This window comes from Callorhinchus milii, unplaced genomic scaffold, assembly GCF_018977255.1.
Source record: "Callorhinchus milii isolate IMCB2004 unplaced genomic scaffold, IMCB_Cmil_1.0 Scaffold31, whole genome shotgun sequence".
Classification (NCBI taxonomy): domain Eukaryota; kingdom Metazoa; phylum Chordata; class Chondrichthyes; order Chimaeriformes; family Callorhinchidae; genus Callorhinchus; species Callorhinchus milii.
The window spans coordinates 1878311-1897395 of NW_024704772.1; the positions used below are offsets into that span (position 1 = coordinate 1878311).

The 19085-nt window shown below is 45.1% G+C and overlaps 1 protein-coding gene across 1 annotated transcript; it reads left to right on the forward strand.

Moving 5' to 3' along the window:
• The first annotated feature begins 735 nt into the window (after nucleotides 1-735).
• On the forward strand, nucleotides 736-18798 carry zc3h7bb (zinc finger CCCH-type containing 7Bb). The gene is given in 24 exon segments (XM_007909570.2): nucleotides 736-1065; nucleotides 3432-3531; nucleotides 3927-3966; nucleotides 4265-4462; nucleotides 5082-5240; nucleotides 5766-5846; nucleotides 6170-6214; nucleotides 6646-6688; nucleotides 6922-7175; nucleotides 7645-7897; nucleotides 8248-8312; nucleotides 8748-8931; nucleotides 9167-9328; nucleotides 9759-9964; nucleotides 10541-10641; nucleotides 11286-11467; nucleotides 11657-11727; nucleotides 12098-12231; nucleotides 12723-12828; nucleotides 14068-14176; nucleotides 14440-14573; nucleotides 15092-15134; nucleotides 15137-15254; nucleotides 15817-18798. Coding segments are annotated over 23 exon segments (2949 nt in total). The 5' UTR covers nucleotides 736-1065; nucleotides 3432-3463; the 3' UTR covers nucleotides 16010-18798.
• The last annotated feature ends 287 nt before the right edge of the window (nucleotides 18799-19085 follow it).

The following is a 19085-nucleotide window of genomic DNA, read 5'->3' on the forward strand; positions in this document are numbered from 1 at the left end:
AAAAGGGGGAGTAAGGGAGTAAGGTTGGGTGCCCAATCCTCTTCTGGATTGCGTCCGTTGTTGGTGAAGTTGAGGTTTCGCTCCTGCCATCTCCCCGACGGACTCAGCGTTAACGCAGCCAGAGCGTACAAACGTCAAGCCGTTGCTTGTTGTCGCATCTCTTGCGACACGTGTTTATTTGGAGGCTGCGATTCCTAGCCACACGGAAAAGGAACCCAATGAGTGCCAAAGCAGCAGGAATAAAGTCTAAAGCATTGAGATTGGCGTCATTCGCGCCAATGAATGGGGAGTGCCAGTGTAGGCTTGGTGGGCTGAAAGGCTTCAAGAACCTGTATCCTCTTGAGGGATAGGTTAGCAACAACAACAATATTCCTTGCGTTTGCTGTTGCAGCTGACCACGCCACCCTTGACGCCTCAGAGTGTTACGCGGTATATACAGTAAAGTGGTGTGGCCGCGTATTTTGTGGGAAAACACATTTTGTACAATCACATTTGTGTAGAGCCTTTCACACCCGGAGAACGCCCCCAGAAAATACAGCAGCCAATTTGCACCACAGTGCAAAAACAATCCTTGCATTTAATATAGCGCCTTTCATATCGGGAGGATGGCTTGAATGTACAGGATGTATTGGAAAATGTAGTGACTTTTTTATAGGCCAACACAGCAGCCGATTTGCGCATGGCAATGTCCCACAAACAGCTGCCAAGCAAGTGCCTAGTTTTATGGGGGGGGGCAATTGCTGGCCAGGACATCAGGAGAAAGAAACTCCCTTCTCTTTCCCAAGAGACAGATAGGAGCTTGGTTCTCTCTTTTAACCATTACATTCTGAAAAGAGAAAGGGCAGGAGACAAGTACACCAGTAGGAGGAGAAAATAGCTTTGCTCAGTATCAGGGGAGGTTATTGTGAGTCAGTAGCAGGAGGAGAAGTGGTGAGGAGACATAGTTAACTTTCAGAAAATATATTTTAGTATTGAATAAGGCGAGATATTAATTCGCATATATATGTGTGCAATACATAAAAGTCTGCTGACCAGACAGAGGAACAGAATAATAATTACAAAAAGGTAAAATTTTACATTCTTTTACATTTTTTTAAAGCACTTTTTGGTAAAGGAACAAAAAGAAGATTTATTTACACAACATGGACGGTGGTTGAGACAGAAATAGTTCCAATTACTTTTACGAAACCACAAATAAGGAATTTCATGGAAGTTTATTTTAAATATATATCTTTTAAATGATGCTTTTACAGTCTCGATTTTTGAGGGATTTTTAGTTTTGAGCTCGATTTTTTTTGTGTGGTGTGCGTTGGACATTTATCTCTACTTCTCTCGCTCTGTTTGTGAAAAGTTTTTTTTTATTTGCTGCCTCGTGGTTAAACCCCCAGCGGGAGGAAGTGTCGCAATGGCGGGCGAGAGGAGCTAAGTGAGCCCGAGGCTGCGACAGGGTTTGAAGGCCTTAGCAGTGAATTGTGCTTGTTCCACCCCCCCTCCCTCTTTTAACTGGTCCTGATCTCCTGACAATAACCTGTGAGGTTTCACCCGCCACTTGGACAAAGATTTTTTATTAAAAAAAAGATTTCTGATGGTATAATTATTATTTAGTTCCTAAGTAATGGGCTTGTTAGCCGATTGGCTGATCGCTCTCCGGGAGGGGAGGATGGGGGGGGTAATAATTCCGCCTAAAAATGTATATACATAATAATTTGGTCACTCAATCCGAGTGGCACGCTGTTGCACGCAATTGGCCGCTGCGTTTTGTCCACAAAATGCGGTCACTACACTTCGTGGAGTCCTGTAGCTCAGTGGTTAGAGCAGTCGCTTCTCAAGCGAGAGACCTGAGCTCAATCCCCGGCAGGTCAGGGCAAAACCTCGGGCAAGTTTCCTTACGCCACACAGAGCCTAATAATAATCCCTCCAAAACCAAAAACAATAATAAATTGGTCATTTTCAATCTACGACTGTTTGTGGGACATTGCTGTGCGCAATTGGCTGCTGCGTTCGCCCACAAATATACGGTCAATTCACTTTACAGTGTGTTCTGTGAAGCGCTTTGAGACGTCCTCCCGACGTGAAAAGCGCTATATCAAATGCAAGGATTATTATTATTATTATTATTATGTCAACGGAAATGTTAGACCAACCTTAACCTAATATTTTCTGGAATTAGCTAAATCGGGTGCATCCCTCCGGGATCTACTCCAAAATTACTGTGTAAATGTGGAGAATATAAGGGGAACTCTGTCTGTTTTGGTAGCCCTTAGGCATGGTGATGGATTTCCACGTATCAAACACTTTGCGGACCGAACAAAACAAAGTCTCTTTCGACTCTAGTGTAGGAGGTGGCAGCCTCCAGTGTATAGCTTGCCATATGCTCTGTAGGCCTCTGGAGTTCAGAGGGTAAAATCACTGTATTGTACAAAACATTCAAACAGGTCGAGGCCATTGAGCCCATCAAGCCTGTTCCTCTTTTATTATTATGGGACAGCTTTCAAGCTGCACTTCTTCCACAACCTTTAACACCCTTCCACCCCGCTTTACAGCAAATTCTGTGAAGCACTTTGAGACATTTCAATTATGTGATGGGTTGTTTTCAATATTTAACTCTTATTTTTCCTCTTAAGAAACATGAGCATTGGTGTCATCTGTCGGTGCTTGAGAGCATTTTTTTCTCCAAGTATCATGCCACCCAGTTCAGGAAATGAAACTGAAATGTAATTTCAAATCCATAGCAAGTCAATAAGCCCTAAAATACAAAGTTAGGTTAATATTAAGATGTGGTCTTTAGACTTACTCCGGAATGAGGAAAAGTTGAAGGAGTTTAGGTTTATGTGTCCCCTTGGCTCAGTCAGTAGCACTCCCACCTCTGATCAGAAGGTTCTGAGTTCAAGCCCCACCTTGGGAGAACTAAGCTGATCTTCAAGCCCAGTATTTAGGGGACAGTGAGTTGTCAGAGATGCTGTCTTCTAATAAGATGTTAAACTGAGATTGTCTGCCTATCAGTGTGGAAAGACTATTGGAAAGCCAATATTCTCCTCTCTTTCTTGTGCTCCCATGAGCATTAGCTAGTCTCCGACTCCGTAACCAAATGGTCATTTGTTGTGGTCGAGTGCAGATAGTAGTTTGGTTCCTTACCAAAGTGACCTTTGCGCATGTAAGGGTAGACATCGAGGGGGGGGTTGGGTTCTATTCAGCTGGTCTTCCACAACACACATATACACACACAAATTTTCCAGAGAGGTTTTCGGTGTAGATAGCAATCAGAGAAGAATGACTGATTTCCCCTCAATCACCTTCCTCCTTGACTGTGAGGACAATTACAGGCCTGGATGAATGAGATCAACCAATTCAACACAGATCTGTGACGGTGAGGGCGGTAATCTTTACACACAGCATTAGTAACATTGCTTTACTTTGAAATCTCTCCACAGACATTGACCGACACTATCACTGCTCTGCTGAAATGTCCAGCACCTCTCCAGGCAGACAGCAACGCAAGGAGCAAATTCAGAAAGGACTGCACTTTATCCAGTACGACAATCACTCTCTCTCTCACTTTGAAATTTCACTTTACTGTAAATCGAGAGGTCACTGTAACTCGTTTTGCTCACTAATCCAAATTAGCTACCCATAGCTCTCTGGGTTAGAAGGTTGTGGGTTTCAGATCCACGTTGGGACTTTGAGCTCATTCTAAGCTAACACTCCAGTGAGGGAGGGGGGGGTGTATTGCATTGTCAGAGGTGTGGCCCTTCAGATGAGAAGTTAAACCGAGGTCCGTCTGCTTGTTCAGGTGGATGTTAAAGATCCTGTGGCACTATTTTAATCAAGAAGGGAGTTTCTCCTACGCATCAATATAGTTTGGCTGTAACTCACAGATTTTTTGTGTTATTGATACAATGCACAATAATGCTGTTTCCTCTCCTCAGATCTCCATTATCTTATCCCGGAAGCCAAGATGAATATAAGGTATTCCAAAATTTGTTTTCCATTTACCCCCAGGCTCCACTGGCTCCCAGATACAAGATCCTTGCCCTCACCTTTTCTTAACTTACCACTGCCAATCTTCTCTGGCCCGATATCTTACTCCATGTGAAAGCGCTATATAAATGCAAGTAGTTGTTACTGTTGTTGTTGAAACATACCACTAATCGGCATATTATTTATCTAAGAAGAATTCTTGCATTGAGTTTAGCTATTATCGCAAAGAGCTTCACAAGTGATTGATCCCAATTGTAGTGACTGTCATATTCTTTCTTGTTTGAAGGCTTTTCTACATCAGCTTGTCAAAAACCTACTGGAAGAAGGCAATGCTCTGTACCGAGAGTGGGAGTACAAGGCAGCTTTGGCACAGTATGTGGAGGCATTGAACGTAGCAGATTATGCAGAATCAGACGGGGTTATCATTTCACAGCACTTACTGGAGAATCTATATGTTAATCGAGCTGCCTGTTACTTCTTTATGGTGAGTATTCTCACTCCAACTCCCAGCTCGGGTCCAAAACCTGTGACCATCCAGAACCCTGGAACATCTTTCCGATGTGAAAGGCGCTATATAAGTGTAATTTGTTGTTGTATTCACAGAGGCGTTTCCAGGACTGGAACAGACCCATTTCTGGCTTTCTGACCAGTTTCATTTTAAGGGATAATTACTAAATAGGGATTTGTCAGGGCAATTTTGAAATGGGTTAACCGTAATGCATGGCTACTCATCCCCCTCCCCCCAGCTCCGCCACTGATAAGCGTTCTGGGACGTTGCCTCGCATGGAGGGCGCTGTGTAATTGCAAGTTGTTGTTGTTTGTGGCGCCATCCCAAGCAGAACATTTCTCTCTTACTCTGCTCTGTGATGTGATAAGTCTCCTCCGGTGAGTGCAGGATCTTGCTCCTCCTTCTCAGATCTCTGATCTCCAACCCCACTGTCCACCACGAATATATACCATTGCCAAAGGGAGAAAGGAGGGAAACCTTTAAGCGTGAGAGGCTGTTGTAACAAACAAAGCGCTCTGAGACACTACCCTCCGTGAGGGGCGCTATATAAATGTAAGTTGTTGTTGTGGGTCGTTGACTGCTTCCGTTCTTGCAGAGTGCATATGAGAAAGCGCTGGAGGATTGTGAACACACCCTGAAGCTCAATGAGAATAACTACCGAGCGCTTTATCGCAAAACCAGGGCCCTGAATGAGATGGGGAAACATAAGGAAGCTTACGACTGTATCGCAAAGTGCTCACTCGCCGTCCCCCAGGTGAGAATTTCTGGTTATAATGTAATGATGGCACGGGTACATGTGTCTTGTCTGCCCGGCTATATACGTATCGTCTGCCTGGACGCATGCTGCCACGCTTGCTTCTATAACGTTCACTTCATTTTTAATTATTGTTGACTATCAGCCTGGCTCAGTTGGTTGCGCTCTCAGCTCTGTGCCAGAAAGTTACAGGTTCATTCACCATTAAGGACATTAGATCTCAGATTAGATTGACGCTATAACTCAGTACTAAGGGAGTGCTGTATTGTCAGTGGTGCCGTACTTTGAATGTGATATCAAAACAAGGTCGTCTCTCTCAGGCAAACGTTAAAGATTCCACAGTATTGGAAAAGAGAAGGGAGTTTCTCCTGATGACCTTGCGAACAATCTTTGAGATAAATTGCTGTTCCTCTTGTGCGTGGGAATGTGCTATGCATAAACTAGCTACCATATCTGCTTACAAAAACATTCTGAGTTGTTTCATTCACACAAAAGGTATCTTATAACGGAGTTGTCTTTGTTTAGGATGAGAATGTAGTGAAATTGACTCAAGAACTTGCACAGAGGTTGGGGCTGAGGATCCGTAAGGCGTACATCAGAGCTCAGGTAATTGTCTGCCAGATATGTGTGTCATTGTATTAATCTTATCACAAAGTTATTATAAGGACTTGAGCTCGCGGTCTAGGCTGATGCTCCAGTGCAGGACTGGGGGAAGTGGGGATATACTGCAAATTTGGAGATGTACTTCTTTGGTCATTCACCTCCTGATTGTTTGTGGGACATTGCTGTGCACAATTGCCAGTCGTGTTCACAGCCACTACTTAACTGTAAAGTGCTTTGAGACTTTTCAATGTCATAAGGTGCTGTATCAAATGCAAAGATCATTATTTCCTCCCTACTGATTGTTTCTCTCCCTCTCTCTTTTTCAGCATGATTTGGATACAGTGGGTCTGGCTTCCACCGCCACCAGTCAGGTAAATCAACACGTTTGTTTAATATGATCTATCGTACCCCACTAGGAAGCTGATATGTCTTAGTTTCATCCAGCAGTCGTGGGGTGAAACTCAGCGAGTTTGTCAACAAATGTAAAGGCTGGTTTTTTTCTGAATAAATCTGTGATTCTCACAAATAACAATAAATTGGTTACTCATTCCACGACTGTTTATGGGACACTGTTGTGCGCAATTTGCTGCCTCGTTTTTCCCACAAAATATACGGTCAATCCAATCTACCGTATATTCCGTGAAGCGCTTTGAGACCTCTCGACGCTGTATCAAATTATTATTATTTTAACTTCCTAAGCCTGACTCAGACACAGAGCTGTATCAGTTATTTGAACACATCTGTCAAACAAGTATAAATCATACTGAAAGGCAATTACAGCTCTTCTTTATTCCTGTTCCAGCTCTCTATGAATGGCATCGGCAATATAGATGATATTGAATCAGGTGAGCTTGTGTTTCTCTTTGAAATGTGAGTCCAAAGGTCTGGTCGGGACAACACTCTGTCCTTCCACGTCTGAGATCTCAGTTTGCGTCCAGCCTGGGCTGGTAGGGTGAAAGCCTCTTTCTGGTTAAATAAGGATTTAAGTTAAATGTTGCTTTTTTTTCTCAAAGACATGATAAGGCGCTATTTCAAATGCAGTGATTATTATAACCCTTTGCCGTTTCCGTTGCCATAGACTCTCCCTTGGATATTCCGTGTGTTGCTGCCCCAACTGCCACCTCAACCCCAGCCAGCGAGCCTTCCATCTCCATGTCCGGCTCCATCTGCATCCAAGAGTCACCATCCCCACCTCCTGCCTCCCTGGAGCCACCCACAGCTGGTGATGGGGTGTCTCTCTCTGTGCCAGAGTCCACCGAGGAGTTCACAGATGGAGAGATCATTGGGGAGGATATCGATACCCTTCTGGATTCAATACAGGATTATCCAATGGTAACGTGGGGGGCAGGGAAGGCAAAAACCTTCAAAGATCCATTGTGTTACCAAATCTGTTACTGCAATCTCCCCTCATACATTTGTCTTCTTTCTGTCTCTGTCCCTTTGTAAAGCACTTTAAGACATTATCCTCTTCTATACCCCACCATGGCCCTGACTGTCCAGCGATTGGGACATGGTTCCGACATGAAAGACGCTTTGTAAATATGATTTGCACATCGAGTAATAATTCCTTTGAAAAAGAATAATGATAATAAATTGTTCACTTCAATCCACGCCTGTTTTGGGACAAAATATGCGCAATCGGCTGCCGTATTTCGCCCACAAGATACCCAGTCAATTCACTTTACAGTATATCCTGCGACGAGTTTGAGACGGGTCTGAGACGCTATATCAAATTCAAGTATTAATATTATTTGTTGTTGTTTACTCTAGTATTTATTCTGGAAGTTTTTGTGTTTTGCAGTCTTCAGCACCAGGACCCATACCAACTAACGTACCCGCCAACGTGTCGAGGCTGCCCTCAGTCTTTCCTGTGGGGACTCCCTTACTACCCCCAGCAGTCAAGGGCAGCACAGTCCCAACCGTCGTCACCCTCCCGTTGGTGTATTCCATGCAACCCACTCAGAAAATGGACACTCTTGATAGCATTGGCCCAAACAAGTCTGTGAACAGCCTCGATACCTTGGACCTCTTTGTTGGGCCGGATAGCCAGGCTGGTAAGCATTCACTCCTAAGAAATGAATATTTGATATTCCTAATAATCTGGTCATTCAATCCACGGTTGTTCGTGGGACCCTGCGGTGTTTGTCGTGATTCACCCACAAAATACACAGTCGATTCACCTAACAGCATATTCTGTGAAGCGCTTTGAGACGTCTCGAAGACTTGATATCAAGGATTATTATTTTTTATTCTTATTGATATTGTAGTAAGAATAATCTTTGCTTTTGATATAGCTTTTGGTCTTCACGTGCAGTGGTGATTGTGCGCGTGTGTAGTTTTTGTTTCCCTGAGGAAGCATTTCTTTGGGGCAAAAGATTAAACAGAATGTTTCTGTGCTCAACAGCGCCCAGGCTTCTGACTCCAAGCAACTCTAACAGCAGTCACAGCACACCAGGGAGCTTTTCCTTGGTGAGTTCATGGCTTCGCTCCTTCTCACAGCTTTATCGCAATAAACAGTCACACCGAATCTTGCGTAACTCCACAACTGTTTCAGTGAATCATTGCGACCCCTAGCTACACATTCACCTACCCAAAAGATTCCTTCCATACATCTGTCTCCCTCACTCTGAATCCGTTCACATAACTCAACAGACAATGTCAGAAGATGGCATTCATCTCCTACTTCCTGCTCTTCAACCCAGTGCCCTTTCCTAAGGTCGGAACTCCTTTTCTAACCCAGCACAGACTCCTTTTATTATTATTAGGATTATTATTATGCACGTGTGAGCCGTGGCTCAGTGAGTGTGGACAGGTTGTGATTCTGTCTTGTACAGTCTCGCTCCTGTCCTCCCCTAACATGCACACTGCGTCCCTCTCTCAGTGTCTCCTTTCTCTCTGGTGCAGGGTAGACACGTGACCAACACTCCCCCATCAGTCGGACTCTCCTCAGGCAAGTGGGATACAGCAAGCTTGTTGCATGTAGCCCTGCGAGGAGCCCCTGGGTGGGTAGTGCCACCCCTGACCAAGAACCCACTTGTTGAGACCCACGACTTACGTCAGGCTTGCAACATGTGCTTCATTAAATCAGGTAAGATCCTGCTTCTCAGCCCAGCTCACTTGGTGAGCACTCTCCCTCCTGTCGGAGTCGGAAGGTTGTGAGGTTCACGCCCCATGTTGGAGCTTTGAACTCACGGTCCGGGCTGATGCTTCAAAACAGCGGGGGGGGCGTTACACTTGACAACAGTTCTCACATCTTAAGAATCGTCTTACCCTTACACCCCACCTCTGATGAAGCTTCTCTTCCCCCTTGTGCTGCTGTCTAGGTTCCAAGGCCTTCGATTACACTTATAACCCTGAACTGGATCATAAGTGTAAGAACGATCTGCTGATTGGGAGGCTCAAGGTCTCAGCAGACCCTCGATGGAAGAAAATCCGACCCCGACCCACAAAGAATAATTATGCAGGCCCGTACTACATATGTAAAGGTGGGTTCTGTAGCGTTCATATGGTACCAGAGAGGTGATTGTCTTATCGTGTGACTAAGCTCTCTTACACCTGTCTAACGACAACAACTTGGCACGCCTCACGCCGGGTAGCGTCCCAGAGCGCTTGACAGTGGTGGAGCACGACGCTGAGCCAGGGGGAGGTTACCGCAAGCCCGGTCGAAGAGGAAGGCCTACAGGCGCGACCTGAAGATAATAATAAATAATAATCCTTGCATTTGATATAGCGCCTCAACACATCTTCTAGATACACAGGATACACTGTAAAGTGAATTAACTGTATATTTTGTGGGCGAAACGCGGCACACGGGGAAGGGCGAAGGCGGTGGGAGGGGGCAGGCGGAGGGAGGGATGCAGGGAGAGCGTTCCAGAGTTGAGTGAGGTGACATTGAGCTCGGGTTTTGTCTTACAGACATAGCCAGTAAAGAGGATTGCAAGTACGGGGATAACTGCACGTTCGCCTACTGCCCCGAGGAAATCGACGTCTGGACGCTGGAGAGGAAAGGAGCCATTAACCGCGAGCTGCTCTTCGATCCACTAGGGGGCAGCACCAGGAGCAGCCTCACGGTGGCTAAAATCCTTAAGGATCACCTTGGCCTCTTCATCTTTCTGTGTGAAGTGAGATAATGATAATAACCCTTGCACTTGATATAGCGACTTATTACTTCTTTGAGACGTCTCAAACCACTTTGCGGGATATACTGTAAAGTAAATTGACTGCATATTTTGTGGGTGAAACGCGGCAGCCAATTGCACGCAGCAAAAATACCTTCATGGCTGTTTGTAGGACATTCTACTGTGCCAAATATTTATGTCCCAGAACGCTTACAAAATAAGGTCGCTACAGTCGTGACCACAACTGGTCAGCTGTTAGTAATGAGAGCAGGAATCATCTCTTCACATTGTGAGAATATGGAACGCACAGCTCCAGAAGCTCAAAGGAGAGGCAGAATTAATTGTGATGCTTAAAAGGGAGATGGATGGGATATTTGGAAAGTAAGGGATGTTGGGGCAATGCAAATAAAACTGTACCTTTACATCCTGGCTGAAGAGACCCCTTCTTCTGAGCCGCTCTTCTGATCTAGTCATTTATTGTGCACAATTACAGTGCTTCCTACCTCAGCACTCTGTTTCTCTCCCAGCTTGATTGACCACGACAGGTTCTCAATCTCTTTGCTTTCCGTCCCGATCTAGGAATGTTTTGACAGCAAGCCCAGGCTGATAAGCCAGAGGAACAAAGCGAGCCCAGCAGTCTGCTCCAATCTGGAAACCAGCCACAAATTTGACACGAATAAGTGAGTACTGTTGTTGGGAGTCCTGTTGGAGTACTATAGCGTAATGGTTAAACCTGGCTTGGGTTCCTGAGTGAGACAAGTTCCCTTACTCCACACGCCTCTGTTGACCTAGCAGTAAATAGGAACCCGGTTGTCAGTCAATTGGTGGATTGCTTTTCTGAGGGTAATAATTCCTGCAAAAAAAATGGTCACTTGAATCCACGACTGTTTGTGGGAACGCTGCTGTGCGCAATTGGCTGCCGCGTTCGCCCACAAATATAGAGTCAATTCACTTTACAGTGTGTTCTGTGAAGCGCTTTGGGACGTCCTCCCAGCATGAAAAGCGCTATATTAAATGCAAGGATTATTATCATTATATCCTGTGAAGCGCTTTGAGACGTTTCAAAGACGTGATAAAGCACTATATCAAATGCAAGGATTATTATTACTGTCCATAACTGGAGAGGGTTCAGTTCAGGCCTGACATAGGGAAGCTTGGGAAGCAATAACAATATAATAAAGTGCTATATCAAATGGAAGGATGATTATTATTAATCTCCCCTGCACTTTTTGCTCAGCTCATATACTGTTCCCACAAAGGGGTGCCCAAAACCGCACACGAGACTCCAGTTGTTGTCCAGCTAACTGTGTTTTCCGGACTTCAGGTGTATGGTTCACATGCTGAGAACGACGACGGTGAATTACTGCAAGATTCGTCAGTTCAAGGATTACTGTCAGTTTGACGTGTGCCGCCATGAGGTGCGGTACGGGTGTCTGCGGGAAGACAGCTGTAACTTCGCTCACAGCCTGGTCGAGCTCAAGGTCTGGGTCTTGCAGCAAAACTCAGGTAATGTCGGGAGGGAGGGGAGCAAATCTCCAGGCTTTCTGTTATATCTGTGCGCAATTGCCTGCTGCGTTTCATCTACAAAATACGCAGTCAATTCACTTTACAGTATATTGTGAAGCGCTTTGAGACGTCTCGAAGATGCGATAGGTGCTTTATCACATGCAAAGATTATTATGTTTTACGTTGCAGCGATCTCGCACGAGGAGATTGTCCAGGAGGGAAAGCAGTACTGGCAGAGCCTGGAAGCCAGCAGAGCACAGGTAGGTAACCCTGTGTCAGGCAGTGACTGGGATAGGGAGTCAACTAATGCCCACTTATAGCCATCACATGTACAACAGCAGGGCCTGGAGCATGGGGGTGGGATTCCTCCCACTCGGTTCCTGTTAAGTTCCAACTGAAGCCCTAGGAATTTTTCCCAGTTCTGCACCATCTTAAATCTTAGATACACAATGGTTTCATGAGCTGAGACTGGGTGAAATTGTCAGACCTCGGTTGTCTCAAAACATGTTGACGACCTGAATTCAGTTTGTGGGTTAGCGATCCGCAGGGATGCTGGTTCAGTGCCTCACTCTTTCGTGTCCTCTGAAGGTTTGCATTGACTCTGACAGTCCTGTGCTTTGATTGATTGAGGTCTCACCGAGCATTGGAAAATCCCCCTCTCTGGACATGAAGATGAAGTTTGTGTGCGGCCAATGCTGGAGGAACGGGCAGGTCATCGAACCCGACAAGACCCTCAAGTACTGCAGCGCCAAAGCACGACACGGGTAAGGGCACCAATGTCGGGGACAGTAGATTCCAGATAAATTGTCTGTGTAAGTAGAGTAAATCTACAAATCTCTTTAGTCGCTCGTTGTTTCCTGAGGAGAGCAGATCCTCATGATCGTGAAGGGCTGATAATACAGCGTTTCGTCCACATAATACAGTCACTGAACTTTACATTGAGACGTCTCAACGACGTGATTAATATTATAAATAATCCTTTTTTTAAAAAAAAAATTGGTCGCTGAATCCACGACTGCTTGTGGGGATGTTGCTGTACGCAATGGGCTGCCGCGTTTTGCCCGCAAAGTACACAGTCAATTCACTGTACAATATATTCTGTGTCGTGATCAGGGGGTATATTAAATGCAAGGATTATTATTATTGAAATTGCACGTCAGTATCTTCACCTTCCTTGGCCGTGGAGGCAGCTGGTTCGCATTGACAAGAAATGCAAGTACTAGATTGATGTTTGTTCCTGTTCCTTTGGGGGCAGATGGACCAAGGAGCGCCGGGTGCTGCTGGTGATGTCAAACGAGCGAAAGAAATGGGTTTCCATCCGGCCTCTCCCTCCCTGTAAGAGTCAGCCCCAGCAGTATGATGTGAGTAGATAGAAACATAATGAACTGTGTTTGATACAGCGTCACATCGAAACGTCTCGCAGCGAGTCATGTGTGACCACATATATCCCCCACCCACCCACCCCCCCCACCTCCCGACCCCCCACACACACACTTCCTCAGGTTTCACCTACTCTCAGCTCAGGCTCCCAGTCCGCTCTGTGAAGAGCTTTGAGACGTCCTCCCCGTGGGAAAGGCACTGTATAACCTAATTGTTGTGTTTCATAATAATCCTTGCATTTGGTCCCCTCTGCCTGTTCCGATGCTGGAAGAGTCTCTGCCAATCTTTGGAAGAAGAGCAAAGAATTTCTCCCAGTGTTTTGACTGATATTCCCCCCCCCCCCCCCACCGAATAAATGACAAAGAAAACCCGCTGTACATGGGAGCTCTCCCGCGTAGATTGGCTGCCAATGCGGCTACGTGACGTCCCTACTCTTCAAAATCACTCACTGCATTGAAGCGCTTCGAGCCTTTCAGACGGCAGCAATTGCCGGTCATTCAATTTCATGCCAATTAATAATTTGCCGATATCGTAAACTTGCGTCTGAGCGACATGGCTTCCGGGGGACACTTCCAAAATGGAGTCCCGGCTCAGTGGTCACACCGGCTTCCGCCAGCAGAGGGCGATCTCCTGCTTTGAATCCCGTTCTGCGTCCCCTTCCCCGGGCTCCCCCCCCCCCCCGCCCCCCCCCCCCACCCTCTGCCCTTCGCGCTCAACCTCAATTAGCGGCTCCTATTATTAGAGGGTTTTTACAGCGTAGGAGGGAGAACCAGAGCACTTGTTCCCCACAGATGGGTTTCAATTCAGTTGACTGTTTGTCAGATTCCAAATGGGACCCATGGTCAATCCACTATTCAATGTAATCCGTGAAGCGCCTTGAGACGTCTCGATGATGGTGGTGATGATGATACTAATAGTAATAATAATAATCCTTGCATTTGACATAGCATCTTATCACATATGGGATCTTTGAGACGTCTCAAAGCGCTTCACAGAATCTGTTGCAAAATGTACTTAGTGAGGGATATGATGTGATAAAAGTGCTATATCAAATTCAAGGATTATTATTATTATTACCAATTAACCAAGATGACATCTGGGCAACTACCTTTTGCCCGCACCCCTTAATGCCTGTGTGAAAGTTAGCACATCGAATGTCTTATTTTGCACCCGTCTATATTATTTTTTAACAAACAGTAACCTTTTATTTTTTGTTCCAGTTGTGTTTGCACGTCACCAATGGGAAGAAGTGCCAATATATTGGGAACTGTTCGTTTGCACACAGCATTGAGGAACGCGAGGTCTGGACGTACATGAAGGAGAACAACAGTGAGTTCACGTCTTTTCTTTTCGTTTTGCCCACAAAATACAGTCACTACACTTTTACAGTGTATCCTGTGAAGCGCTTTGAGACGCGTCAAAGACGTGATAAGGTGGTCTATCAAATGCAAGGATTAGTATTACTATTATCCCTGCTCCAACTCTGGTTCCCCTTCTTCTTAGCACTCCATGAGGTACTGAATAAAGGAGCTGTGAGTCACTTTAGCAATAGTCCCTTATTATTACTATTACTCTGCCTGTCCCCTGTACAGTGCATGACATGCAGCAGATGCACGACATGTGGCTAAAAAATCAGAATCCGATGAAGACGGGGGAGGCGACGGTTCTTACCACCAGACAGACCGAGAAGCAGATCCACATGCCGACTGACTACGCAGAACCCGGGGTAAGCCCCTCTCCTGCTTCAGCATCAACCGTTTCCACTGCTTGTGATTAATCATTTCAACGGGCATGGCGTGGACGTGTGGAGTCCTGTAGCTCAGCGGTTACAGCGAGAGGATCTGGGTTTGATTCCTGGGTAGGTCGGGGATAAACGTTAGAAAAGTTTCCACACGCATGCCTCGTTTACCTAGCAGTAAGTAGAAACCCAGTTGTCAGTCAATTGGCGGATCGCTTTCCAGGGGTTTTAATCCTTTCAAAATGAATAATAATTTGGTCACTCACTCCACCACTGTTTGTGCTGCTGTGTGCAATTGGCTCCACGTTACGCCCACAAAATATACAGTCAATTCACATTACAGTATATGCTGTGAAGGGCTTTGAGACAACAACAAAAACAACGAGACATTGAGACCTCTCGAAGTCGTGATCAAGTGCTATATCGAATGCAAGGATTATTATTATTATTTATCTCGCAGCTCTGTAAAAATTGTTGAGCCATGTTTGTCCCTGTGCCTTGACTAGATGGGTTATCACTGCTGGCTTTGTGGGAAGAACAGCAACAGTGAGAACAGTGGAAGAAGCACATCACTTCCGAGAAGCACAAGGAAAAAGTCTTCAACTCCGAGGACGACCAGAACTGCTGGCAATATCGCTTCCCCATGGGCGAGTTCAAATTGTGTGAGAGGTGAGCTTCAATACGGCAAAACACTGCCGTAGAGACCAAGGTTGTGTGTGTGTGTGTGTGTGTGTGTGTGCCTTTTTTCTCGTCTACTCCCTGTCTACTCCCATCTTGCAACCCATCATATTATTTTATTGCCCTGTAGAGACCTGTAGCTTATTGGTTAGAGCGCTCACCTCGCAAGCGAGAGGACCTGGGTTCGATTCCTGGGCAGGGCAAAACCCTAGGCAAGCTTCCTTGCTTCACGCACATACTGCCTCTGTTTACCTAGCAGTCGGTAGGAACCCGGTTGCCAATTGATTGGCAGATCACTTTTCTGGGGGTAATAATCCCTTCAAAAAAGTAATAATTTGGTCACTCATTCTACGACTGCTTGTGGGACACCGCTGTGCGCATTCGGCTGCCGTGTTTCACTAACAAAACATAGTCACTCCACTTTACAGTATATCCTGAGAAGCGCTTTGAGACGTGTGGAAGACGTGATAAGGCGCTGTATCATATGCAAGCATTATTACTATCATTAACAACATATCTGTATCATGATATTATTAACATGCTGTCCTGACAGGTCAGTGAAGAACAAGCCTTGCTCAGACGGAGAGGCCTGCCCATTTGCCCACTGCCAGGCGGAGTTGGACGAGTGGTTGGGACGCAAGGATCTCTTGCAGATGAAGTTAGCTAAAGCAGCCAAAGACAAGCTGATCGCCACCAACGACAGCGACTTTGGCAAATACACCTTTCTGATGAAAGATTTAAATTAACGTATACGTTCGGGTTCAGTTCATTCATTCTGGCTGCAACCTTTTAAGACGACCTTATATATAAGGAGAGCGAGCGAGAGAGAGAAAGAGAGAACTAATCAAACATGTCATAAGACGGAGAGGAGGTGATCTCGCTCATCGCCTTCAAGTCTCGAGGCTTCTTTACGGGATGTTGATCACATCCATCCGAGGACAAAATGAGTGTTACTAGCGGAACAGTTCCTGAGAGAGAGAGAGAGAGAGAGAGGGAGAAAGATCCAGGTATTTCTGATAGATGTATATCATAAGAAGGTACTTAATTGAGAATGCTGGTTATAGAGTATTATGTGGCTCAGAGGGTAAGGGCATTGTCCAGGGCAACACTGGCCTTAAGGACCATGGATTAGATTCCTCCTGTACTAAGATCAGCCAGGGTAGCATTAATATGCAGCTACAATTGACCTCAGCAACCCCATCCTAGCACCCAACTCACTGACAGGCATCCCACATTAATAGCTGCCACTTAGGTGAGGTACAGGAGAGCTCCCACTTCAGCAGAAGGGAGAAAGTGGTCAGACAAGACATTGAACGCCCAATTCCTCTATCCAGTGATTCATACCCAATGATATGAACCCAAGGTGATTCTGTCGCCGTTAGTTTTGAAATCATGGGGTTTGTTCTGCTGACTGTTACAGTAGAATATCATTGAGATACGCACACCTCTAATATATATTATTATTATTATTATAAGACTATGCTCTGGTTTGGTCTAGATATTGATGAGATGGGGAATAGATGTAAAGGGAAACTGTCTTAAACGTACATTTAAAGAAAATATATTAAGTGAGAGCGGAACGATTGGAATTGTTTGAGGTGTTGGACGCATGTCTGCTTGAGTTGAATAACATGGAGGAAGAAGCTTTACTGTGAATGTTACCTGTGCTGGGTTGGACAGTAAAGAGATGGCTTTAATCTACATCTAACCTCTGTCAAAGCAGGGCGGTGCACAGGCAAGCTTTATCTAACCCATCCCATCTCACATACTGCTTATATATATCAGAAACTGTAAAGTTAAAGTAACAACTGCACTGGATAGTTATTTGAACAAACAGTGGATATGTTTGCACTGGATATCCCTCAACTCCCCCACCCCCGTAACTCGGTAATTATTTCAACTTTACATTTATACAGGAGCTTTCCTGTCGGGAGGACGTCTCAAAACACTTCTCAGAGCCTGGCCAGGGTGTGAGAGAACTGAGGAGGGTTGGGGAAAAGAAAGAAAGAAAAGAAAGTTTTAAGACTGGTTTTAATAGTTGGGTGCAGGGGGGAGGCAGAGGGATGAGGTGGAGGGACTCCAGGAATTGGGGTTCCAGAGAGAGTGGGGGCAGAAAGTCTGAAAGCCAGTCCCCCTCCCTCCTGTCCTTTCCTGGGATGGGGAAGACACACAGATTAGATTAAACACTTGCATCTTTTGACTTTAAGAGAGCTGTATTGTTTTAATTGATAAATGTGGTTCAGTGAATTTTCCTTTCTGCTGCAACCATTTTTTTAAGAAAAAAAAGTTCCTCAAGCGAAAGCGGTCGAACGCTTATCATATTATGAAAGTAATAAATAACTTGTTGGATTCAGTTCCACTACTATTTCTATATAAAAAATATTATAACGCAGTCAATGGAGCCGGTCTTGCGAAGGTGTTCATGATTATGCAATGATTTGATATGTCTTATGTAGTTTAAGAGGCATGTGCAATGGTTAATGTTCTTTTTGTCTATCAATGAGTTGAACAAACAGCAGACGGCGATATTATAGATAAATACTGTGCACTTGCTTTCAAGCACTGTTAATTAATGCAAATCGCTATATCAAAAGCAAGGATTATTATTATTATTTTTATGCTTCACCCCGTGATAAGGGAGTTCAACCACCACAATCTCGGCCTCTGAACTCGCTGATCTCAGCCACTTGCAAGAGGCGGAAGGTATCACAATAAGTAACAACTCTTGGGGTAGAGAGAGGCAAAGCACAAGGTTTAAGAATGGAACAATTTTTCCCCTTCCCTCCGTCGCTCGCTTTGAGATGTCTCAACGACGTGTTAAGGCACTATATCAAATACAAGTATTATTATTATAAATGCACATTTATGTAGCACCTTTCACGTCAGGAGGACGTCCCAAGGTGCTTTTAAGTTTCTTTTCAAAAACTTATCAATACACCCAGGTAGAATTTCTCTCCTGTGACTGGAATGGGGGCGGGGGGTGGAGGGGGGAGGAAAAGAGACCGAGATGGAGGGCGCGAGAGGGGGGTCTAGCAGCCCAAAACAGTGCAGTCTTCAGGTGGCCTCTGTTATTAATGTGAAATGTGGAGTTGAAGTTTTAATTCAATTTGCAATGAACACTTACCAGATCAGACCATTTTGAGTGATGCATTTGTGTGTCTGAGGTGGGGAAGGTGGAGAAATGAGAGCAAGGCTGAAAGTAGAAAGAAATCAAGTTATTGATTCCTCGCCAAACTCTGGGGAGGGTTTGAATATCAGCTGCATGTAACCCTGCTTATAATTCAGGTGAATGTTTGTGTATAAAATAAATAAAATACTGTACTTTCCTTACAAGCAGAAATAATGTGTGTCAGAACCATTTTACACCTATATTAAGGGGTACAGGTTAGGGAGTGTTAATGCTGTCTCCTGTACTCTGTCTTTTAATAATACTAATTGTCTACTACTGTTTTACTTCATGCCGGGAGCCAGTGTATGAGCATTGTATTTGGGGTGGGGTCTTTGTAATAATAATAATAAAAATAATAATAACTTGGCCACTCAATCCACGACTGTTTGTGGGGGACGCTGCTGTACGCAATCGGCTGCTGTATTTCGCCCACAAAATAGAGTGTCAATTTGCTTGACAGTCTATTCTGTGAAGCACTTTGAGACGTCTCGAAAGTGTGATAAGGCCCTATGTCAAATGCGAGGATATTATTGTAACCCACTGATCTCGTTGAGGCGGACGGGGGCAGAGGACCTCAGAGGCTGTTTGGCCATCGACTTTGGCTCCCAAACTCTGTGGAGGCTGAGTCGATCTCCTACGCTCCGCGAGGGAAG